The sequence below is a fragment of the Cajanus cajan genome, chromosome 8 (assembly GCF_000230855.2).
Source record: "Cajanus cajan strain Asha chromosome 8, NIPB_CcT2T_4, whole genome shotgun sequence".
In the NCBI taxonomy this organism is placed as follows: Eukaryota; Viridiplantae; Streptophyta; class Magnoliopsida; order Fabales; family Fabaceae; genus Cajanus; species Cajanus cajan.
Window position 1 is genome coordinate 3,118,406 of NC_138524.1, and position 27,028 is coordinate 3,145,433.

Below are 27,028 nucleotides of genomic sequence, written 5' to 3' on the forward strand. Positions count from 1 at the left end.
CTTTATCAAAATTCAAAACCTCTAGAACCTTTGACTTTTTGTAAGTTAGAACATAACAGCAGCAAGTTGATAAAAAGGTGGCATTTCAACTAGCAAACGAGTATCACTTAAACTGTAACTAATGTACTGCAAACAGTTGCCAAATCAGATGGCTATCCATAACCGCAACCTGCTGCTCTAAGCCACTAAGATCGGAGCAAAGGAATCCTATCAGTAAATTTGTGAGTGATTACATAAATCCCCACTCAAAAAGAAACAATTTTGTTTCACAACATGAAAGCTCAAAAAAACATGAGCAAGGAATTATATCTACCAAGCATTTTCATGTATTAATGTGATAAATAAGAGAAACAGCTATTAAACAACAGATTAAGCATCTGCTATAGGGAATATATATTAGAAACAACACAGTCACCCAGGAATGTCCAAAGTGCAATGATGCTTCTTCCATTCCCCATTTTCCTGACGGAAAACCTGTTGCATGACAAAAGAGCAACCATTCAGCGGAATACATTTAAGATGAACAAGAGACTAACAAATTTTTCTAGTCAAACAAGATTAGGAAGGCCTTATTTGACCTTAACAAAACAAAATACCTACGCAATAAATAATATAATGAAACAAGGCGAAATGTACCTATTCCTGATCATGTATAAAAACTAAAACATAGGGGGCAGACCATGTTGGAAGCAAACCTTTCTTTTGTTACAGCTTATCCAATAAACGTATGGCCTTAGCCAGTCTTTTGAAGATGTCTAAGGTTCACTTTTATTTTACCACCACCAGTCACTTTATAAAGTACTGTATTTAACAAGACACTTGAAAGTACGTGCCATCTTACGAAAATTCTAGGATGAAGTACTAAGATAGGTGGTATATCCATGAATCATCTATTTTAAATATTAAATAATTTAATGGGTGTGATTTCTTAATTAAAACTTATTTAGCAGGTTTCTTTCCTTTTTTTCTAACTGAAGCCTCTATATGCTTTTATGGCTAGCTAATCACTACCGAACATTTTCCGACCACCATGCCCGTCTCTCTTTCACTGATAAATTTACTACAGATAAACAACATCAACCACCACCAGATTTCTTTTTTTGGTTACAAAATCACCACCAGATTAAAAACATTATCACACACAAGTTCTTAAAATTTTTAATTTTTATTCAAAATCAAAAATCTTTCTGATCTCAAAGGTTGGTTAAAAAAACAAAAACTGAATGAAAAAAAAAAATATATTGCCACTCCAGCAACTTTTGGTAGCTCCTCCCACTAACTTTGTTGCGTGGAGCTTGAAGAAGAACGGTTAATTTTACAAACACACTTGACCCAAGTACGAGGCCAAGCGTTGAGGAGCTTGTGGAAGCAGTGTACGGTGGATAGAAAGAGCTTGAAAACTTCGACAAAAACATCTTTAAGGGTTTGTGATCCTCTGATTTAGGTTCCCAATTGCTTGCTAAAACTTTTCACATTTCACCATTTCTCTCTGGTTTGACAATCATCACAGTACAAACATTTTAAATTAAATTTAAAATTTCTATTATAAAATAAAAATTTAATTTAAAATAAATTATTTTGCAGATTAAAAACAGACTATCACCGATAAATTTCCTGCCTCATGGGTGAGGCACACAACAAACTACTTCATCCTAGAAGCATTTGCCATCTTATCCTATATTAGTTAGTTTCCAAGCTTGTCACAAAAGTTTTCTATCCAGACTCTAGTCAGGGGGAAAAGAAAAGATTATAAATGTGTATATTTGATCAGACATTTCCATTTATTATATTTCATTTTATTTCTTTACTCATAATTCCTATATCAACTGATAATTTTATATGTCCAGGACATTTTCTTCTCACTGTCTCAAATATTTGATTCCACCCCTCCTCCTCAATTCCATGAACATATTTATGTCTATTTTTCTGCACTAATAAAGAAAATGTCAGATCAAGTTTATTTAAAACCCACCACCACCAACAATAGCCTTAACTTACAGGTGAAGTTATCCTAGATGGATCACACAACACCATTAGTTGGACATGGTTAAAAACTAAATTCTCAAATGTATTATTCACCATGAGATCCCTTATAATAATGTCCTTAAATGTTATTCTTGATCTCTCAACCTTTTTTCACAAGTCTAAAATCATGTGATTTATTCTCTTTACCAGTGCCTCTGGTGGCTTTTATAGCACGTGTCTGAGCTACAGTAACCAAACTTCTGCCACATTTTTCTCAATAGGTATCACACCAATATCTTCCCGTACACAATCACTTTGTACCCTATCCTTACATGGCCAAACCATCCATCTTAAAATACTCATTTATACCACTCACTTTTTTCTCTTCTTATCCCTTTAAAGCTCAATATTTATTACATAGAATAAAACTTCCTTTGAAATTTGTAAATATGTAGTGGTCACAAATAATTTCTGATGTCTTTCTCCATTTTAACCACCTAAGTCGTATTTTGTGTGATATTTTCATTCACATCCCCATCATTTTGTAATATTGATCCGAATTCCCAAATACTTATTTACAACCCAGTAAAAAATTTCACCAAGAGAAGTAAAGACATCCTTTTTGTAGACCTACCACATATTACATACCTATGTAACAAGAAAGCACTTCAACCAACATAATTAATTACAAGTGATTTTAACCATACCTTCAACTAGTTGATGGGAGAAACACCCTTATAAGTTCTTTCACTACGATCTTTTTTCTACAGGTAGGGCATTTACCCTGAGCACTTATAGCAGACTTGATGCAATTCTTGCAAAAAATATGACCACACCTTGTCGAAGTTTCTTCTACCAAAGGACCTATACATATCGGACAGTTGAAGACAGGCTCCTTTGGTGGTTCAGGTGGCTTTTTCTACAAAAGAATTATCCAAATCAAATTATAATTCCAGCAAACCTTCACATTCATCTATTATGTTCTATATTTGTTCTCTTAAGATCTGTCAAAACAAGCAGTGATATCCAAATGCCAAGTTTGCAACACATTAAATGTATGTAAAAAGTTTTCAATTGAAAAACACCCTACACTCTTTTACCCCTGTGATACTTTAAAATTTTCAAGCCATTCCAGCTTTTTTTTTTCCACGGTAACCTATTCCCTCTAAAGGAATTAGCACTCTCCCCTATCCAATATTGACTAAATCCCTAGATTGCAAACAACTATAAAAAGGGTATTGGTCTCAACTCTCGACCAACTACTATAACTGTGTAATAAGGCATGGAAATATGGATACTGATTCCAAACAACTATTTGACTAAATTAAACTGAATGCTCCCCTATTCCAAAAATATAAAATAAAAGAAAAGAAATAAAAAACACAATACATAAATTCCTGAAGATTGTAATCAGAAGCAAATGACAAAGAGCTAAGGCCAAATTATTTATTACAAAGAGAATATTCAATCATTACAATTTTCACAGCTATTTTTTTCAGTTGACCAAAAGATAAATGATAAATAAGTACAGAGCATAAAACAATATGCCATTAGAGGACTTTTACCATAGAACTGCCACCACCTTCCAAATTTATATATTCATCACAAATAATAATTGTTGGATTCGATTGTCTTCTGCGTTTGTTTTGATTATTGTCAGCTACCCTAGTCGGATCTTCTGCAAAACCATGAATGGCATATAAGTTAGCCACCATTATAATAAAAAAATCATAGTGAATAATCAAGACCATATTGAAAAAAGAGAAATGTTGGGGGAGACAGTAAACTCACATACAGCATACCATAAAAGCAGATTGAACAAGATATTCAGCACAGCATCACACATTATCTCAATTTTCTCTTCATAAAATTGAAAACCAGAGTTTGAATTTACAATTATTGGCTTTAGCAACTTCTAAAGCCTGCTTTTATAAGTTAATCAATCGGATACAGTAGTTAGTACAAGACCCTGTAACCCAACCTAGAAAAACATTGGGGATAGTTAGGTGAGGCACTGCTGAAGTATATTAGATAGATATTTGCACTGAAGGGGAAACATTGGTTTAATTTAATTGTCACCAATAATACCACACTCCCTCACATGTACATAGATCTATCATACCCAGACTTTGGCTATAAACAAATTTCCATCACATCTGCCGCTTGAGTTCTATTATAATAGCAATTGATTATCTTGATTGAGGCAAGTCTGGTTATGAGGTTATCTTATCTGAAATATGTTGACTTCTCCCAAAAACACAATGTTCAAATCAGCACAACCTGGTGAGAAAAAGACTTGTGAAAGTGGAGGATAACATTACCTGAATCAACATCAACGATAGTCCTCCCACGATTTCTTCTTGAATAGTTTTTAGCCTAAAATGGATAACAAGAGACGAAATGGGATTAATTTCCAACAATGAAACACAACAAATGAAAAAATAAAAAATACAAAACATGAAGGAACATAAACCTCAGCAAAAGCAGTTGGGGTACATTCAACAACATCATCATCAATAGCTTCCACGTCAATCAAGGGAGGTTGAGGAACCTGCGGCTGCTGTTGAACCTGAGCTTCCTGAGGCCCCGACTGATTCGAAGGTCCCTCCTGCTCACGATTCTCACCAGTCGGCACACGGTTAAGATCAAGGTCCAAATCTGCCTTTCTCCGCCGGTAACTTCTCACAGCAAGAGCAACCCCTTTATTTGTCCGCGAGCTCATCCTGGTACACTATTCCCGTTCCAAGATACAATTCTTCACAAACAATGCCCTAAGCCGAAGGTCTAGGCATAAAAATTAAGTAACTTTCGCGGTCAGAAGACAATCACAAAATCAAAAAAAAAAAAAAAAAAACCATATCTAAAAAATCAGAACACAGCGCCAGCATTACAATCCGCACAAGCACACAGTGATACAGTACAAATGAAGACAAAATTAGAGTGGCAGTTCCATCGCTATTCCTGACATGACTATAGAGCTCCAAAAACCAACACGGTGGTGGAGCGTGTTCACTCCGGCGCAAGATACAGCGTCTTGAAGCGACAAGATCAAATTATATCGCGCATAAATCATCAATTTATCAGCGAATTACGCATAAAATTAAATTGATGGAAATTGAAGCAGCGACATACATAATAAAAAAACAAATCGAAAGTGAAGAGCAGCGATTGAAGCAGGGATAGAAAAGAAAGCAGTAAAGAGAAAATCAGAAGTTGCGAGTGATCGAAGAAAGAGAGTGAAACCCTAAGACGTACCGGCACGAAATGAAGGTGAAGAGAGGGAGAGATAGGGTTTGGAGGAATTTGAAGGGGTTATGATATGACTTAAAAGGGGGTGAAAATGGAGGAGGACAACCAAACAAAACTGTTGTGAACGGAGAGAGGAACCACTCGGGTCCGGACCTGTCACGCGCTTCCACTCAACCAAACGGTTGCCCGAACGTGTCAACTCACCACGTGCTACTTCAATTTTCGAATTTCAACCTAGCCTTTTATTTATGATAATATTTATACTATATATAAAGATATATTTTTAATAATTATATTAATTTTGACGTTTAATAAATTATTATATATTTTTTAGTATTAAAAAACTAAAAAATTAATATTTTATCAAATCTAAAATTTAAAATTCAAGATATTGAAATTTAAGAATAAATTTTAACAAACATATATTTATTACTTTAATTTTGTTTTTAATAAAAATATGAAATATTTCAATTTTACCCATATATGTTAAGAAAGTACACAATACCAATTATAACTTGGTGCCACATATCTCATAGATAATACTAATTTTTTATATTAATTAATATATATATTTCATAATATATTTATATATGAGTAAAATTTAGATTAAAAAATATTTTTTTTATAAGTTTCCTTATTTAAACTTTTTAATTTTTATAATTTAAAATATATAAATATTTTAGTCTCGATACTTATTTTTTTTTAATCTCTTTAAATTTTAGTCGGGACCTCTTAGGTTTCAAATATCTTTCTTCCATCTCTTACAAATTTTCTCTTTACGGCTTTCTTTTCAATCTCTGCTTCAATCGGTGCTGTTCACTTTCGATTTGTTTTTATTATATATGTTGGCGCTTCAGTTTCCATCAACTTAATTTTATGCGTATTTTGCTGATAAATTGATGATTTATGCGCCATATAATTTGATGGTATCAATTCAAGACGCTGCATCTGGAGCAGGAGTGAACACGCTCCACCACTCTTGGTTTTTGTAGCTCTCTTGTCATGCGAGAAAGTTTAGTATTTTAAAATACATTTTTTTTTCTAAAATCCTATTTTGGTCCCTTATATTAATTGTTTGTTTCAATTTAGTTCCACTTTTATTTTTTGTTTTAATTTACTCCCAAATAAATTAATTGATTTTAATTTGGTCCCAAATATATTATTTGATTTCAATTTGGGACTTCCGTCCAAATTATTTAAACGGAGTTAACTTTTGGTCACGTGGATGTCACGTGGATGCTTCGTGGATGCCACGTGGATGACAATTTTTTTTTAAAACACCTGGACACTGGACGGCCCGTTCTGAAACCGAAACGGCCCGTTCTGGTTCCACTTTTAGTATGTTAATTTTGCATCCGAAACAGTCCGTTTCAGGTGTAAAATTAACACACAAAAGTGCAACAGAACGGCCCGTTCCGGTTTCATCCTTTTTTTTATATATAAAATATTAATATTTCTATAAAATATATATTATTAATTATATTTTAATTATGTTATTATATCTAATAAAATAAATATATTAATATTTTTTTATTATGTTTATCTTATTAATTTTTATCATTTTATTCCTCTAATTTTAAATAAGTTACAAAAAATTATAAAGTGATACTTAAATATTTCTTCAAACAAAAAGAGAAAAAGAAAAAATTATTACTCTATTTAATTGCATTTTTATCTCTCAAGTATTACAATTGTGTAGTTTTGATCCCCAAGATTTTAATTGGGTAATTTAGTCTTTAAAGAATTGCAATTGCGCGATTTTGGTCCTTCAATTTTTAATTGAACAATTTTAGTCCCTCAAATATCATAATAGTACGATTTTAGTTTCTTCCATTAAAAATTAATAATTTTAATATATATATATAATGTTTTAAAATTAAACAATTATTTATCTATTCAAATTAACGTATATTATAATTTTTTATATTATATCAATAATATTATTAATATATTTATAGATAAATTAATAATTTGATAAATATAACTTGTTATATATTAATATACTTTTACAAAAATATAAGTATATTAATTAGAAATATATATACGATCTTATATATTTATATTTTTGTAAAAGTATATTAATATATAACAAGTTATATTTATCAAATTATTAGTTTATTTATAAATATAGTAAAAATATTATTGATATTTATTTATCAGTAATATTAAGATACTAATAATATATAAATTTTATTTATTTAGTAATAATAAATATATATTATTTGTTACATTAAAAAAAATTATAATATACGTTAATTTAAATAAGCAAACAATTATATAGTTTTAAAACATTATATATATATATATATTAAAATTTTAAAATTATTAAATTTTTAATGAGAATGACTAAAATTGCACAATTATGATATTTGAGAGATTAAAATTGTTCAATTAAAAATTGTGAGACTAAAATTACACAACTGTAATCTTTTAAGGACTGAAATTATTCAATTAAAACCTTAGGAATCAAAATTGCATAATTATAATACTTGAGAGGTCAAAAACACAATTAAGTCAAGAGTATTCTATTCTCAGTTTTGGAACGGGCCGTTCTGGATTCAGAACGGCCCGTTCTGCTGCACTGATGGTGTGTTAATTTTTTGCATCTGGAACGGCCCGTTTCAATTGCAAGATTAACACACCAAAAGTGCAACCAGAACGGCCCGTTCTGGTTTCAGAACGGGCCGTTCCAGGTCCAGGTGTTTTCAAAAAAATTGTCATCCACGTGGCATCCACGTATGCATCCACGTGGCTAAAAGTTAACTCCGTTTAAATAATTTGGACGGAAGTCCCACATTGAAACCAATTAATTAATTTGGGACTAAATTGAAACCAATTAATTAGTTTAGGACCAAATTAAAACGAAAAATAAAAGTGAAACTAAATTGAAACAAACAATTAATATAAGGACCAAAATAGGATTTTAGCCACATTTTTTTTAGTCTCTTTACAGTTTTTTTTTATGAAAAATTCTGGATCTTTCCGAATTGTATTCCGAAAATTCTTCCGAAACCTTAAAAAATTATTTTAAATTATAAAATATAAATGAAATAATTATTTTATAATAAATTTATTAAACAATATAAATATTTTAAACATTTGGAACATGTTTCGATTTTTTCGGTGGGAGGCTGTAGTAATGCTCTTTTTTAATTGATTTAGTTTCTGTTATTTATTTTAACGTTGTTCGTTTTGATATAAGAATTTTTTGGAAGGATAAAACGAATTAATAACTCTAACAAAATAAATTTAATCTTAGATAAAAGGTTAAAAAAATTATAAATACATGTCACGTTAACACAAAATAAAAAAAAAATAGATAATGACTGAAAAATTTTAAAAATTATAAATACAGGACTAAAAAGATTTGAGTATTTTACACACACAAAAAATTATAGAGAATTTTTCATTTTTTTATTTAACACCAGACAAAAGTATAAAAGTCGTAAAAAAAAACTTAGTATTATTAATAAAATAGAAAAATAATGTGTTAATGATTTTATCATCCTCATAAATTGTCAAAAAAAAAAATTATTCTTGACTTTTTAAAACCTTCACTTTTCCTGCATTTTGTAAATATATCCACTCATAAACTCTTTTGAGATGAAAGTTAGCCATTTTAAGGATGCAAGTTTAAGTGTTTATAAAATACAAGAACAAGGTGAGAGTTTTGAATGCAAGGACAAAACCAAAAACTCCAATTTTATGATATGAAAAATACCATTAACTTAAAATAAAAATATAGCAAGGTAAAACATACAAAATACAAGGCCTTGAAAATGTTTAATATTTTAAAAGATAATTATTTAAAAAATAATAATTAATATTTAAATATCATTATTAAATATTTAAAATTACCTAAAAATATTACTTTTAAACTATATATATTATAATTTTTATTATTTTTAAAGCTCCAACACTGGTGCTGGGGAAGATTGATCTGATATATACTAATAAAATATTTATAGTAATTAAATACGTGAAGCATTTCTTTTTTCCTAATACATTATTATTGAAGGGAGAAAGAAACAACAAAAACTTAGGTTTAGCACAGTAACGGGAAAGAAATCATGGAGTAAGGAGTCACAGTGGGTTCCACTGGTTTCTCGTCTCTTCTCCACCTGCAAGTAGTGTGCCACCACGGGAGGTCAAAAACTAAAGGTCCAAATTACCCTTTACATACTCAGCTTCACCTTTTGTCGTTCAGCAAAGAATCCTGAAATCATCCTTTAATCATTTTAATTTTTTCTTTGCACCCTTCTATTGAACTAAATAAGGGGAATTTATTAAATAAAATATTTTTTTATTTCCATTTATTCAAATATTCCGAGACTGACTGGCTCTGACAATAGAATGCCCTTGGGATTCCCAATCAAGCAAAGAACACTGAAACACTCAATTGCAAATTGCAACAAAAATAATAGTCAGCCTTCAAGATTATCGTCTTGTAATACTATCATTCGCGCTCCATTCAACTAACACAAGAAATTAGCTGAAGACAACTAATGGTTTAAACTATTCTCAAACAAAAACTTGTCCTTGTGAATAGTAGACGCAAAAAATATCGTAGGTTGTACAAAAGGTCCATGCCAAGTAAAATGGGCATATTAATCAGAGTGCAGAAAGTTGATCTCCAAATTTAAGGATTTAATTCAAAGCAATTGAAATCCTTCCACAAAAGGCCAACACAGCATAGTAGAATGCACTCACTCTTGCTGCTACTTTCAATAACGGTGTCTACTTCGGTCCCGGTCTCGCCCATAATCTCTGTCACGATCAACATAATCCCAGTCTCGATCTCTTCCCCTCTCCCTCTCTCTATTCCAACTGCTTTGCCTATCTTTTTCGCCTCGCTCTCTGTTCCTGCTATCCCCATCATTACGATCCCTCCCTCTGTCTCTACTTTCTCTAGCATCCCTGTCTATCCCTGCCATAGATAGGTATTATTACAGAATAGCTTGGTTACTGCAGGTCCAACCAATTCATAATTTCATACAAACACGTCAAATGATGATGTCAATAAATATATCCTCAGTAGTGTGCATATCTACAATTCCTCATTAACCAAAAGAGCTAAACAAACAAGGCAATACCATATTAACCTTCATAAATGTACTCCAACAACAATAGCCAGTTCAATATAATTTAACCTTGAAACTTGAGTAGGACAATCGACCACTAAATAAATAAATACACCAAGACAACCAATAACCAGTTTGATAGCATGCAGGGTTAGAAAGTAAAAAGTAAGACAATCAACAAGCTGAATTAAGGCTATAGATCATGAATGCTGAAAAGAACTAGTGAAAAAGAACAAAAGGGAAATAAGTTATGATATGCAATCATGATTCTAGTTCCAAGAGAAAATGTAACTATTTGAAAATGATCATCCCACCGACTAAATAATGGATCGGTGCGGAGCTAGGGGGCTTGACTAGCTCAAGAAGCACTTCTAAGGTTTCAGCTTCCTCTGTAATAAATACTTAGATGATATCATTCTAGATATGCAACAATACCTAGTTCTTCAACCTCCCAACCAGCACGCCCTGCACCAGGAATTCCACGTGCAGCTTCAGCTTGCTGTGTTTTGGCACGGAATTTTTTCTTTAAATTTCCAAATTCATCATACAACTCTCCATCATCCTGACAATGAAAAACAGATTATGAGACAAAGGTAGTATATATAACGTGTGATCTGATTTTTAATCAAACTTACTTCAGCTTCCCTCCTACGACGCCTAGTTTCTTCTATTTCCTCTTCATCAAGCTCTTTGTAACCTCCACCTCGTCCTCCTCTGTTTAATTACAGAAAGATCAAGCAACCTCAGTAACATTTTCATTGAAAAAGAAAAGAAATTGTGAATGGTAAAAACAGAAACTAAATTAAGCTTTAACTTTAACATATGAAAAATGAAGGGGGCAATTATGAGTTTATGATCAAGGAAATCCAACATTTTCAAAATTGAAACCAAAATGAAAAGTGATAGTTAATCCATGATTAATTAAACCAAATACTAACTCGATTAACAATGTATGTAGACTTAAGTAAATTTTATAACTGAAAGTTTGATTGCCAAGACTTCATGAGTGGAATTGAAATTCTCCCGGCCTCCCAAAATGAAATACTTTATGGTATTTCCCATAAAACAAAATGCAATACATTTTACAAAAAAAGACTTGAGGAAACAGACCACAAACACACCCACACATTTCCTAGCATGCAAAGAGAAAGGGAATAATCATCATTAAAAGGCTTTGCTGACATTTGATTGCAACAAGGTGCTTTATGCTGTGAAATAATAGTGAAAAACATGGTAGTTGAATCGAGATACACATAATGTATCGGAAAGCTTATTTTTTGAATCGTGAATCGAATCGTATCGTGAATCGTAAGATTCGTGATCAATAAAAACATAGTGTATATATATGCATACAAGACATATAAAAGCACTCTAAGCACATTTTAATATAAAGAAACAGACAAAATGAAGTCATACATAAATATATAGTAATATATAAGCTTCAAAATACAAACAAAGATAGAATTATACAAATAATAACAGTCTCAAAGCCAAAAGAAATGACTGTACAGTTCAACAACAAAGCCTCCAAAAAAATCATTGTTGTTGCTAAATATATACATATACAAGGGACTGTTTGCTACTCTAATCAGCAATATAGCCACCCAAAAAAAATATTAGTGTTGTTGCTGCATAAACTCAGCAACAAGTGGACCACTAACACGAAGAACAGCAATCCAAACAGCCATCCAAACGAAGCTGCGAACCTGGACGAGACAAAGGGACCACTAAAAGTGAAACCCACTAAGTGGGTCATGTACAGGAATGGGTATCGGCATTTTCTGTCTCAGTTTCGTCTTTTTTTATTTAAAAAAAATCATTTTTTTTAGGGTTTTCAGAACCGGGTCGCGCATGACCCGACCCGGTTTTGGACGCGACCCGTTTCTTCCCAGAATCGTGCGAGACCTTCCAGAATCGCGATTTTCCGATTCTAAACCCGATACAAACGATTCGAAAACGATTCAGGATCAAAAACGATACACCATGCGATTCGAATCGCTGAAGCACGGAATCGTATCGTATCGTACGATACGAATCGCGATTCCTACGATACTTACTACCATGGTGAAAAACATCTTTGTTAATATTTTCATGAATGACGTTCAAGCTAGATTTCTATTTGGAAAAAAAAATGGTGATTTGGTGCTTATTAATGAAGACAAAAACATGATGCCAAAATTCATTCCTTGCCCCATGGGTACTGATATACAAACTAAGCTACAAGACAACCATAGATGTCTAATCATGCAAGGTAGCATCTAATGATTATTCAATTTGTCAAACACGTCACACACACAAATTGTTAGGTGAGGTTTTGAATTGATTAGAAATATATAACAAATATACAGCATTTGAAATCAACATTTTATATAGATATACTAGCCCTCTAAAAATCAATTTCTTAATTCTGACTGGATTAAAAAGTGCAAAATCACATGGGCAATGTTGGAATGACATATTAAGAGACAGATCAATTACATTTGGTACATGCTGCATGATATTTTTTATGTATAATAATATATTGCATACAAGTATAATTAGCGCAATATGACATGCATGTCTGATTTAGTTTTTTTACATATTAAAAATTGCTTATTTTTCCGAAGCTCTTTTAGAAAGCTGGCAAAAACAAACAATTTGAATCAAATATGAAAGCAAGTATCTCTACCATGATGGACAGTGGGCTTCCCACATGACATTTGATTTTTCTTTTCTTATAATAAGCCCGTGTTTCATTTTTGTTATAATTGAACCAACAAGAAAAAAATATCAGTTCAAGAGTCAAACAGTCCCTATATTTTCCTTTTCCAAATAGGCAGTTTACAGCTTTTAAGTTGGTTTGCATTCATTTTTTACAAATGCAATATACAGAGCAAGTGTTTAAATGATTTATTCGTTTACTCGAACAAAAATGAATTTTCTCAGTATACCTGCATCAGGAATGGCTGGGCACCACTATGTACTTAACTAGCAATAGAATGTAGAAAAAGAATCAAATATGATACCTTACACCACCTTCATTATGCCCAGGCTTATTTGTATTGCAAATATTGCATTTAGTCCGCTTTGCCCAATTGATATTGCCACACCTAAGCAAAAAAAGAATATGAGAAAGGCAATTAATTTCATTAAATTTTTATTTTAGAAATTCTGCATAGACCACAAAAGTGTGCACATGATCTGCAAGTTGAAAGTCAGGTATAACTACCTTGGACCAAGTGTATAGTAAAGCATGACTCACAAGAAATGGAAAAAAAAAAAAACTTAGTAAACAGTAAAACAAAAAGTGGTGATGGAATGGAACAGGAAAATAATTCCATATAAACCATAGCCACCTTATAATATACTCCTAATCACAAAAGTATGCAATCTTGCCGCATATTATTGAAACAACTGAAATTAAAATGTGTGAAAAAGCAAAATCAATCACCACAAGGGTGGAAGACACAGAGGAAGAAGAGATTCATGAAGTGCAGGGGCTATGCCTAAACCCAGGGATGGATCACAAGAGTCAAAGAAATTATTAGAGTTCACCACAGTGATTATTTTCAAATAAAATCCCAAGTCAAACTTCAAATCTATCATCTTATTACTAACAGCCTTTTAAAATTATATTGTCCATAGGTTGTAACAGAACCATGTGACTCAAGTTAAGAAAAACCACCAGAGTTACACTCAGTCACATGATGGTTGTTGGGTTCCATTAAAATTCAGAGACTATTTGAATAGCACAGAATGGGAAGATATATTTGGCTGGAATGTGCCAAAATTTATAGTTAAGGCAAAGATAATACAATCAGGATTATACACAAAGGTGAATATGAGCAATTTACCACAAATGTTTAACAAACCCATGCAGCCAACCATACAAACATACAAAAGCAGGAATTTTTATGAATTGGCATCAATTAAACACGAAGCAGTAACTCTTGTTTGAACCATCTTTACTCATGCATATATATGTTGTGTTTGTATATGACAAACATGTAAACATGCATCTCACATTCAAACATCAATTTACTGATATTTTAAATTATTTGTCAACACTTCTTCAAAATATTATATTATTATATAACAAGAGGTGTTCCAATTAATGTAGCTAAGCAGCACATTTTGTAAATTTATAAGTATAAAGAAATCATACAGAGAAGAAAAAAAGAGAACAAGGACAATGCAACACAATCATACATTGGACAAGGCCAATCATTGGGACCAAAGAGTCCTCCAGCAACAGGTCGGCCAACACCCCCTGCTTCTTGTCCAGCACGTCCTTTGCCACGGCCACCAGCCCCTGAAACTCCAGAAGCACCAGCAGGACGAGCAGTTCCACAGCGATTACACGCACCACGAAAAGCAAAGTTCACATTGGAGCAACTGCTATGAGAAGAAAACATGTTATTCTCTCTACACCAAATCATCTAAAACGACTGAAGAAGTCACAAGAGCAAGAAAGAGCTGCTCACCAATTTCATATCACAGACCTTGTATTCGGACACAACCAATCGCCCTCTTGTTGCCATGCTTTGCCTGAAGTATCAATTTGACCTCTACCTCTTCCACTACCACCATTAACATCCTTGGTATTTCCCTCTAGTCCACCAACATTACCAGCAACTTCTGGTTCTACAACTGAATTATATGTTTGGTCATCCTTGTTTTTTGACTCTGCTATAAAAACCCCAATTGTACTGCCATGAAAATCTTTGTTGTTAAACCATTCAACAGCAGCTACAGCAGCATGTGGATCCTCATAAGTTACGGTAGCATCTCCCTTTGGTTCATTAGTCTCTTTGTCTCGATATAACCATATTTTTGGCCTCCCTGTACGTTTATCTTTCTGCAAAGCATAAATTGTAAAAGGAACGGAACAATATTAAGTGGAGAGAAATGCAGAAATCAACAAAACAATCATTAATTGAAAATTAGAAACTATTGTTCATTTTAGTGTTCATACAAAAAACAAATAAACCTCATTTTCCATGGATAAAAAAATAAAATTTCATTCAAATAATCACTTTTAACATACAAACATAATGTATAAAGATTCCAAACCGATGCAGGTAAAAATTATGTCAGTATTTATGTTTCTCAAAAGATTTCTGATCTTTTCTACAGTAGAAAATAAATTTTGACAATAAAATAGCATTATTTTGAATAATTATCATGCATAATGCAAACAACGTACCTTTATTACTCCAATGGTGCCAAAATATTCAGCCAGCATATTGTCGTCAGTCCCATAGGGCAAGTTGCATACATAGACAGACCCATTTGAAGGAGCATGTTTTCCAGGATGGGTTGCCATGGGGCCTTAATCTCATGAAACAGAAGCAACCAAAACCACCAGAGCTCTGAAAAGGAACAAGGCAAATGAAGACACACAAATGCACACCCCACTCACACACAAGTGAAGACAGAAATCAGACCAGTGATTAATTAATCTCTGAGGAAAACACAAAACTATCACAATTTACAGTCCTAAGCAAGATTATTCTAGGAGGTTCAACAACAAATACGAACATTCAGAGATAACACAAATTACTTATAACCATCTGGTTCTAAGAGGCAAATTGAGCCATTGCGATGAAAATCATGAAATTAATTAGGGCAGAAATCACAGGAGAAGAGACATAACAAGTTTATAGAGTAGAACAGCGCCTAAACGGAGCCGTACAGTGCACAAGCTCGAAACATCATAGGTCAGTTTTTAAATTGAAAAAAATCAAAGTCTGTTCCGAGTTATAAAAAAACCAAAAACCGAAGAAACATAACAACAATTGGGAGAATAGAGATAAAGGATAAAAGAGTGAAATGCTACCCGAAATCGAAATCGAAATCGGAGGAGGTTGATATCGGATAGAAAGAGTTGTTGGTGTGTTGTTGAATAGATCTGTGATTTATCGCTTCTCCTCACTCCGTCTCCACTCTCCGCACTGTTCTTCTTCCTCTCTTCCGATGCCAATCCTTAATACCTTTTTTTTTCCACAACAATACGGGTCGGATAGCACTTCTTCATTTTGAACGATGAAAATTTTGTAAAATTATCTTGGTTATAATTAAGGTAAAGTATTTTTTTAAAAAATATTTTGTTAAAAGTAAAAAAAAAAATGAATAAAAAGGATTATTCGATCATGTATCCTGCCTCATGAAAGTAAAAATTGTTAGACTCCTCTCTGGAGAAATTTATGACCTAACCTATATTATATCCAATATATTAAGTATTTTAATAAATAAATTAGGCACGTACTTTTGTAAAAGTTTGTTTGTTAAAAATAAAATAAACATTAAATATGCCTTTAGTATGAGTGAATTTAATTTTATCAAAACTATATATTAGTCATTATTCTAAATTTTGAATTCATTTTTTTATTTTTATATATTTTTTTGTTTCAATAAAATTTAACGTATTATATTTTGTTCTAATGCTTATTTTAGGATAAATAAATAATTTTTATGTTAACAATTTATATATAAAAAAATTAGATGTGACTCATGCTAACATTATATTGTATGATAGATAATTGAGTGTCACTTGGATGATGCAGTCTTGTGACACAGTCTTGTGACAAATATATAAATAGCTAACATTCTAACAATTGTCATATAATAATAGTAAATACTAAATATTCTATGGTACCCAAAAATATATTAAATTTAATAATTTTGTATTTTAAAAAGATAAATAATAAATGATTTTCTTATAAAGATTAAAATTAGAATTTATTTTTTATAAAAATTAAAAACATATTTAACTCTTATTTAATCATAAATCCTATATAAGAAAAGTATAAATTGGTTGTAAATGGAATTTTATTAACATATATCATACGCAGTATTTGGTTAGACATTTTTAATAAATAAATTAAGCACAAACTTTTTTAAAGTTTGTTTGGTTAAAAATGTAAAGTTTCCGCTGTAAAAAAGAAAAAACTTTTAAATCTAATGTGTCAGCTTTGTTTTAGTAAATATAAATGATATTTTTTAGTATAATTATTATATCGATTTTATTGTTATCATGTATATATTTAAAAAGTTAGCTTATATGAAAATTTTGTGTTCTATTTATAACTTTTATCTAGTGGAAAGTGTGAGGCCCCTTCCTTTTTCTCCTCCACGTTTCCACCCCACTCTTACTCTCTCTCAAGTCTCACTCTCATCTCTCTCACTTTCTTCTTCCTTTTTGCCGACTCTGTTCTCATTTTTTCTTGTGGTGACTTTGAATTTAAGGAGCTGATTAGGAGTTGGTGCTAAGTAGGTGTTGTTTTCCTTCCCCGTTTCTTTTCTCCGTCCATTTCTCCTCCTCTATTGAGCTTGTTTTCTTCCCGGAGCTCGGAATCTCGTACCGAGGTAAGGGAAGCTAGTTCTTTGGCTGATTTTGTTGGAAATGAGTTCATAAACTCATTGAGTGGTTGATTTTTTGATGATTGATGAGCCGTTTTGATGAAAACGGGTTTTCGGGGTTTTTGGAAAATTTGGGGTTTTCTTGAAATTGTGATTGCATGTTGAAAATGAGGCGTTTTTATTGACGGTTGATGAAAATGGGAACTTTTGGCTGGATTGCATGCTGGTTTTCTAGCTGTTTTCGCAGGATCTGGTGAAGTTTTTTCGAAAATGGAGTGTTGCTGCTGAACCTCGCGCTGGGCGTTGTTCTTCGCGCCGGGCGCGTGACCACCAGGGGGCTCCATTTAGGCAAGCCCGCATGGCGCAAAGGTGGGTGCGCCGGGCGAGCTTGAGAATGGAAGCCTCTAGATGGCCCACGCCGGGCGTGACTTGGACTGCGCCGGGCGCGATATCAGTTGTGCCATGTTTTGGGTTTTCTGGTGCTGCGCTGGGCGCCACCATTGTTGAGCTGGGCGCGGAGACTCCTTGGGAGTCTCTGCCAAGAGGGCGCTGGGCGCAATACGAATTGCGCTGGGCGCAATACGAATTGCGCTGGGCGCGAGACCTTGGTAGGTCTCTGCCTTCCCCACGCTGGGCGCGTGAGACTCCTTGGAGTCTCTGCCTGGGCATGCGCTGGGCGCAAAGCTGAATTGCGCCAGGCGCGTGAGAGCCTTTGGCTCTCTGGTTGGGTCACGCCGGGCACGAGTATTCTTGTGCCGGGCGCGATGGCCCCTGGTGCTCTCTGGTTGTGCCACGCCGGGCGCGACCATGTGCGCCGGGCGCGTATGATGATGATGATTTAGATGTTGATAGTTGTTAAACCTTGCTGAAATTGTTGATAGATGTTGTTTTATACTGAATTAAACTGAAATTGATGAATATGCTGTGTTGACTAGATGTTAATGCTGAAAGATGATGTTAAGCTATAATAGATGTATATTCTTGTGCCGAGCTGTGTTGTTATTGATGATTTTAAATGCTGATTTATAATATTGTTGTGCTTTAGAATGATGAGCTAAGTTGTGAGTAGTAAGTTGTGTTTAATACTACTTAGTCGTGCTGTATGCTGATTTGTTGTGCTGTGCTGTGAGCTGTTTAGCTGTGCTATATAATGTTGAGCTGTATGTTGTTATAGACGCTAAGTCGGTGTTGTTATTGCCGCTATGTCGGTGTTGTTATTAGCCACTATTGTGGTGCTGTTATTGCCGTTATGTCGGTGCTGTTATTAGCCACTATTGTGGTGCTGTTATAACTGCTAAGTCGGTGTTGTTATTGCCGCTATGCGATGCTGGTATAGCCACTAGAGTGGTGCTGTTATTTTTGTTATGCAGTGCTGATATTGCTGAATTGTTGTGGTGTAGTATAAGCTGATTGATGTGCTGATAGCTGTAGTTGTTTACCATTCATATTGCTATATATGTATGATGATTTCTTTTCACTAACTTACCCTTTGTTGTTTCCATGGTGTTTGGACTGCAATGATCATACTATGTATGGGAGCAGAGCAGGGATAGGCTGGTAGCTGGTGGTGAGTCTGCAGCTGGTAGATGGAGCTGTTATACTATAGGATGTTTTGTTGTCTTAGCTACTTGATGTAGTAGCATTTGATGTATTTTTTTTGTACGCTTTAACTCTATCCAGACTTAGACCTTGTATATGTATATATTATAGACCCTATATGTATACACTTGTTCCTTTCTGTATGGTGTTTCTAGTGTACTATGCGATGTGTGATGACCAGCTGGGTCGTTACAGAAAGTGTCGTCAAAAAAATGTTTAAATAAATTATCATGGAGGTTAGATTGTGCCTTAAGAATAGGTTTATAATATCATATTTTTTTTCAGAAGTTTATAATGCCATATATACATGTAAAATCTGGCTTTTGTAAAGTTTGATAAATTTATTTTTATTCTTATCTTGTACTTTAAGTATTTATAATTTCAATATTTATAGTTTATTATAAGGGTGAATATGGATCAATTTGATTCGAGTTTAATTTAAAATTAAACTGAAATTGAATAGTCTCAAGTCTGTCAAAATCAGGTTAAGTTATTTTGGGTTTGTAATTTTTTTTTTGTTTTTAACTCAAATTAATTCAACTTGTTTAAGTTCAAGTTAAACTAACATGTAAAACTGTCAAAATGGGTCGTGGCCCGTGGATCAACCTGACCTACCTTGAAAATAGGTCGGGTCGGACCAAAATAAATAAAAATCTTATAGTAAGTGGGTATATTTCAACTCAGCCCACTTTCACCCAATCCACCCTGGTTGAACCCATGGTGGGCCGGTCAGCCCACCAGCCCACCTTTTTTTTAAATTAAAATTTTGATTATGATTTATAATTAATTGTGTATAATGGGACATTGAAATTTTTTATTTTGGACTTTTATCATAATTTGTATTTAATTTTGTATGATGAATTATGACTTATGACTATTAATTATGCTAATTTTATGATTATTATGTTAATTTATAGTTAATTTGAAATTTTAATTTTGTTAGTAATTTTTTTTGGTGGATTGATGGGCTGACCCGTTCAACCCACCAACCCGTGGTAGGCCGGGTCGGGCCAATAAAATTTTTAGAAAATTAAAAATATGTCGAGTCGAATTGATCCGTTTTTAAAGTGAATCAAGGTGGACCGGCCCATATGGTCGAGCTACCTATTTTGACAGCTATATATACTAACATGTCACCCATTGACGGATCCACATATAGAATTGTGGGGGCACTTGCCCCCACTATCATTTGATACATATATACATATTTTTTATTAAAAAATAATATATTTAAAATAATAATAATTATATTTTAATAAAATAAATATATATATTTAAATTACCGTATGTATAAAATATAAATTTAAAAAAGATATTTATTTGTTTGATATTTGTCAAAAAAAATCAAAGAGTTTAATTATAATATATATATATATATATTAATACTCATATATATAATTTAATATATTAAAAAAATTAATTTTTGATAAAATAAAATTTGTAGCATACATGTTTATTTTTTGTATTTTTTATTTATTATATACGTTAATTAAAAAAAAAAACTAGTGGAAGATTTATGTTCTATTAAGAATTTTTAATATAAAATATATTTTCAAATAAGTTATCATCTAAAAATTTATATTAGATATTAAAAATATGTTTATATCATAAATAAATTAAACTTGATTTTTATAAAATTTAACATATTTATTTTTATATTTTTATTAGTGTTAAATTATTATAAAGTGGGTTTTTGGCATTGTATTTCTAACCAAACATTTAAAAAATGTTTATGATAAATAAATAAGTCATATTTAGGATAAGAATTTTTTTAAAAAAATTAGATTCAAACCTACTAAATTATAATATAATCTAATTTAACCTAATTTATTTTTATCTTTAACTGTAATCGTAGATATAAAGTTTGTAAAAAATAATTATGATATATTTATATTTTTAAAAGTTATATGTAAAATTTTTAATATAACAAATATATAAATAAATATTACTCCACTATATAAAGTTTATGGATCCATCACTAATGTGACCAACAAAAAATGTTGAAATTACATAATTAAGGGCACGAGAGATAATTGGATAAAATAAATATTACATGGTCATTGAACCAAAAAAATAATTAAACAACACTATCATGTTTCTAGTTTAACTTATAATTCTCGTTGTAGCTTTATATTCACCTTTGTCGACGATGGTGGTGGCAAATTGGTTAGGGATGTTGGGCATGACTCGTGCAACACTAATATTGAATCAAGGGGTAATGAAATTGAAACATTTCACGATGAAGTGAGGGGATGGAAAAGCTTGTGTTGTAGTTAAGGAAATTAGAGCAAGATTTGTTGGTTTGGAACCACCGGGTTTGGGTGCTACCGAAAGAAAGGAATAAGTTGACATGTGACTGACGTTCCAAAAAAATTGAAATAATGAAATTGCCTTTGACTTTAATCTTCCATGCTCTGTGATTGTTTGTTAGGTGTTAGGACATGAAAAAGGGGAAAATCTACAAGTGGAAACAAATAAAATGAATGAAACAACACTCACACCCTCATTAAGTCATTGTATAATATAAAATAAACGAACATTCGTATATGTTAGGTTGAATTATGTCTGGAGTTGTTAAATTTATTTTTGTTATATGAGATGCTTCTTTTATGATCCAAAATTACTTAAAAGTTTGAGTATTGGTTTAATAAAGTGAAGTTGATTCAAGACATGTTCATTTGTAGTCTATATTTTTTTTTTCTGTTTTGAATCTTTATTATAATAAAATGAATGAGGTTTGTGATTCTCTTTTTCTACTCAAAATAAGGATATTTATATAACTTTATTTTATCAATAATTAAATGATTAGTGAATAATAGCATTTTTTTGAGATTTCATTATTATGTATGTTTATTTTAAGTAGAAAAAAATGAAAAATTCTGTTATTTTTTTAATTAGTACAAAATTTAATTTATATATAAAAATATTAATTTGGCATTCTCAAATTTTTTATCCAAGTTTCGCTACTGGTTTGTGACTCTCTTTTCCCGCTCAAAATAAGGATACTTATGTAATTTTATTTTATCATAATTATTTTAAATTTTATTTTTTTAATTTAATAAATTATAAACCTCTAGTCCTTCTGAACAAAAGAAAAACTCTTCCTCTTCCTTTTTGTTTTATACATTTTTCATCAAATTGTTTTCACTTTGTCTTTCACTTAAATAAGTAATTATGAATATTTATTTCTTATGCATTGATTACAACTTTTCAATGTTAATTGATAATTCTTCTTAACATAGAAACATTGCACGAGATCTGAACCTAATCATATATTATCATAAACTCTTCCTCTTCCTCTTCCTCTTCCTCTTCCTCTTTGCTTTATACGTTTCCCATCAAATTGCTTGCACTTTTTCTTCCATTCAGAGAAACAATTATAGATATTTATTACAATTTTTCAATGCCAATTGATCTCAACTATCTTCTAAATTTTAAGGCATTTTTCTTTTCAAAACTTAATTCTGATTGTCCTATTCCATCATACTTTCTATTTCTAAAAATACTCTCTCCATATATACATTGTCCACTTTTTAATTTAGGTACTTTTGTACTTCTAATCTTAGGATTCACACTTTCTCTATCAATCATAGGAAAACCATTTTTAGGTAAGTTTGTATGAAGTTTTAATTTTAAAGGTTAGTTATTTCAATGTTGATGTATAGTGAACATATTATTAAAAAAAAATTCTTTTTACTTTCATCTTCTTTTTAGAGGACATGACTCAAAGGTTTACATTACTAAAGACATTACAACATGGAGAATTGATTGGAAGATAAGGGTTCATATAATAAGATTGTGGAAGCTGCTAGAATTTAAGAATCCATTGCAAACAAATTTCTTTGAGATGATTTTGGTGGATGTGAGGTTTTTTTCTCTCAGTAAATTATAACAATTATAAATTTCATTGTTGGGTTGTATAGTTTTTTGTTTTTGCTTTTTTTTATAAAATTTTTTATGCAAATATTATTTAACAAGTTTTTTAAACTACAAATGTCTTTATTAATATTATTTTTTTGTTAATGATTTTGAATAAATCCAAATTTGCTCAAGTAAGTTATAAACAAATTGAATAAATATTTTGAACATACTTTAATTATGAACAAATTAAAAAATAAGGTGACGATGATATTGTTTCATTTTGTTCATCAACAACTTTGAAAAATTATTCTAATTCTTACATCAGGTGTAGTTTTCATGTAAAAGTTTCCTCGTGTTTCACTTTCTCTAGGTTTCTAATTGAAACATGAAGGTAAAAAAAATATTGTTTCATATTTTTTAATTTAATCTTTTAAATTTTATTATAAAATTCTAAATATAAAACTAATTTATAATTACTAAAAATATTGTATAAAGCTATATTGTAATATTAATTATATTTATGTGTTTACACAAATTTTTTTTAAACAAATGTTATAAATTTTGTTTAATTTTTTTCTATAATGATTTTCAAAATAATTAGATTTTATACTTTAATTACTGATTCAAAAATTAAACTGAGGTTTCTACCAATAAAGATGTTACACAAGTAAAAAGAAAAATAAATGAATATTAAACAATTACTACAAAATTAAAACATCACATAAATAAAAAAGAAAAAAAAAATCAAAGGTTATTATATTTTTCTATTGGTGATGGTTGGTCAAAGCAAATAAGCCAAAATAATCACTATCCCATCAGACAATTAAAGTATTTGGTTGCTGGTTGCTTTAATGGAACAAAACAAAAACTTTTGGATGGTGGTTTTACTGAACATTTGGTGGCTAGTTTTTTAGATAAACTCAATTAATAAAAGCAGGCAGATTTTGCTTTCTTCATGCACATTTGGTGTCTGTTTCCTGTAGCGCATGATTAAAATGCGAGTAACTCTTCATTTTTATTTATAATGGTTACAAGAGCAATTAAAGGTATTTAATATTAAAATATTAAAGTCCCATTGTATTTAGATTGTTATGTTAAAAGTTGCTCATTTTTTACCATGTCAGTAGTACATAGTTATTTATATGACAGAGGATAAACACTTTATACTTTAAAAGAAGTATGTGTTATGTTATTTATTTAAAGTATTTTATTAAAATACATTATTATAATATTATTATCCTCACTTTGTTTTTTTTTTTTTTAATATTCTTCTCTAAATATTTTTTTTCTCTCTTTAAACACAAATGATTCAACCTGTTTTCTCACGTGGTCAATTATATGTCGCAATATCTCGAGTCACATATCGCAATGGTCTAAAAATTCTTATTTGTGGCGATAAGGTAAATGGTTCAACATCTACTACTAATATAGTTTATAAATAAGTCTTTCAGACTCTGACATAGGTAACTTGCATTTTTTTTATAATAACATTATAAAATGAGAACATGTCTACTTTAGTTTTAATTTTACCATTTTTTCAGAAATTCACCAAGTTTATTTTCCATGATAGATGTATTCAGGAGTCATTACATAATTACTGTATAAGGTAAAAATTTAATTTTGTTTCCTTCCTAATTGAATTACTACATCTTTATAGCAATTTAGTTTTTCTCATACTTGATATTATCATGTTTTCAATCGTTTATCATTGTCATTTTATTCGTATATTCAAATATTTTTCTTTATGCTGCATTGAGTTGAATTAATTTCACAATTATATATATATATATATATATATTAATTATTAAAATAAATTTTATATACTATAATAATTTATTTTCTATGCAACGCACGGACACAAATCTAGTATAAGTAAATAGTAATAGTTGACATCATTTGATTTCGCTAATCTCAACTAAAAAAAATAAATTAAATTACCATTTATCAAAATTTTATACATAAAAAATAGTAATTATAAATTCATTCATAGTTAAATGAAGGGTTTTTGAGAGGTGACATTGTTAAATAGTTTAAAAATAACCAAAATTTGTTTATATTTAAAGCTAACATACATATTATTTTTTAATTCAAAATTAATGGAAATAATTGTGTAACGTTTTATTTTATTAGCCTAATAGTCATTTAGCCTATTGAAAGAAATGTCACATACACTTATTAGACTTAGGAGTTTAACTCCAACCCATAAAAAAAATGTAAGCCATGAGCTTTCTTCAAATGTGTCACACTACTAATTTAGACAACGATACAAATATATATAGTTGATGCATGCTTGTTTTAATGCTTGTCTGTCGCTCTATTTTGTATAAGGGAAACATGTATGTAGGTTAAAAGTGATACTTGTAGAATGAGGTTAAATATTATCTTGTAATTTTTTTTAGATAAAAGTGGACTAAAATAATGATTTTGTGAACTTTATAAAGAATAAACATGTTAGAGTTCTGTGAAGGAGAGAAAAGAGAAAACACAACAAATTTTATACTAATTTGTCTTCACCGTTGAAACTAAATAAAATAATTAATCAATTATGTCAAGTTCTACTAAATAAAACTTTGTACAAATAAGTAATTTTTTTTTTCAATACACTTTTGGCATTACAAAACTAACCTAAATATTTTTTTACACAAAGTATTTTCAAACTTATAATTTCTAGATAAAAGTCTCTATGGACTTTCCTAACCACGAAGTTTTATTTTATTAAAAAAAAAACTCAAGCTAAGACCAATATCTTCACAAAAACATAATTTGTCTATGAAAAGTGTAAAGATAAATTCAAAGTGCAATAATTTTTTACTGTATTTTTGCAAAGCCTCGTCAACACTACCATTGTCTTCAAGATAATGCCTTGGCGTGTATATGTTCATTTAAAATAGGTGATTGTTATATCATATTCTTCACTTATTTTTCACATGACCTATGTGTCTACTTTGTCTATTATGACTTGTAAGGTTTAACGAGTTCATTACAATATTTGATTGTTTGCATTTAATGCTCCTTTTTATTAAGTCATTTTTCAATATGACAAAAGAATGTGTTTATCTTATTAGACCAAAGAAAAAATATTTTTACAAGTATTGATAAAATAGGAGTTGACTTTTGTACTAAAACACAATGGTTTTATAAGCAAGTTAGAGGCAAGTTTTTTCTTGAAAAATGATACACTACAACAAAATAGTATAACATTTTAATGTTTATCTCCTTATATCACATCATTTATTATAGAGATTTTTTTTTAATGATGAACATAAAAATTACATTTTTATTTTAGATAAATATATTAAATTAGGTATTTTTTTATTAGAGGTTCTTGTGTGAGATTTTAAAATAATAACTATTTTTTAATTTTTCTTACCATTGGAGTGCAATGACCTGACTATTACATGTACAATTGGTTCTCATATAATAATTCACAATAATCAAGCTATTTTGTAGCAAAGAAGGAAGAAAATAGGTTCATTGTATAATACAAAGTAAGTTTAGAGCTCAAGTTAAGTTCTTTAATAAAAAGTTTATTCAGAACCCAAAATGACTTAGACAATTGAAGTCACTTTTATATATGTTTTTAGTTATTAAACTTTTATTGATTTTTATTTTTAGTTCCTAAATAATTTTTTTGTTAATTTTCCCTTTTAGTTTTTGAACTTTTTCCCTCGTTAACATTTTGGTTTCAAATATAATTTTATTTTCTTAGAGAAAAATTTTAGAGACTAAAACTAAATAAAATTTATTTAGAAACTAAAAACAAAATTTGATTATGATTTTAAAAGTTTAAGTTCCTAAATGTATAATATTCTTTTGATTTTGTAGTTTAAGTTTATTAATACGGGGAAAGTTGCACTCACTTTCTCACTGTTTAAATAACACAAATCTCGTCTTTAGGTTTTTTGAAAATCTCTCACATCCCTTAAAATAAT

The 27,028-nt window shown here is 30.6% G+C and overlaps 2 protein-coding genes across 2 annotated transcripts; both read right to left on the reverse strand.

Moving 5' to 3' along the window:
* Positions 1 to 66: 66 nt before the first annotated feature.
* On the reverse strand, positions 67 to 5,426 carry LOC109799044 (uncharacterized). The gene is made up of 6 exons (XM_020359526.3): positions 5,221 to 5,426; positions 4,439 to 4,749; positions 4,287 to 4,341; positions 3,531 to 3,643; positions 2,673 to 2,884; positions 67 to 474 (listed from the first exon to the last, which is right to left on the reverse strand). Exons 2-5 carry the CDS (start codon positions 4,685 to 4,687, stop codon positions 2,675 to 2,677), a joined length of 627 nt encoding a protein of 208 aa, XP_020215115.1. The 5' UTR covers positions 4,688 to 4,749; positions 5,221 to 5,426; the 3' UTR covers positions 67 to 474; positions 2,673 to 2,674.
* A 4,169-nt stretch (positions 5,427 to 9,595) lies between these two features.
* Positions 9,596 to 16,311, reverse strand: TAF15 (TBP-associated factor 15). Its single transcript, XM_020359007.3, has 8 exons — positions 16,114 to 16,311; positions 15,481 to 15,646; positions 14,777 to 15,132; positions 14,484 to 14,669; positions 13,301 to 13,384; positions 10,931 to 11,009; positions 10,731 to 10,857; positions 9,596 to 10,141 (listed from the first exon to the last, which is right to left on the reverse strand). The coding sequence occupies exons 2-8, from the start codon at positions 15,598 to 15,600 to the stop codon at positions 9,939 to 9,941; spliced, it is 1,155 nt and encodes a 384-aa protein (XP_020214596.1). The 5' UTR covers positions 15,601 to 15,646; positions 16,114 to 16,311; the 3' UTR covers positions 9,596 to 9,938.
* Positions 16,312 to 27,028: the final 10,717 nt, after the last annotated feature.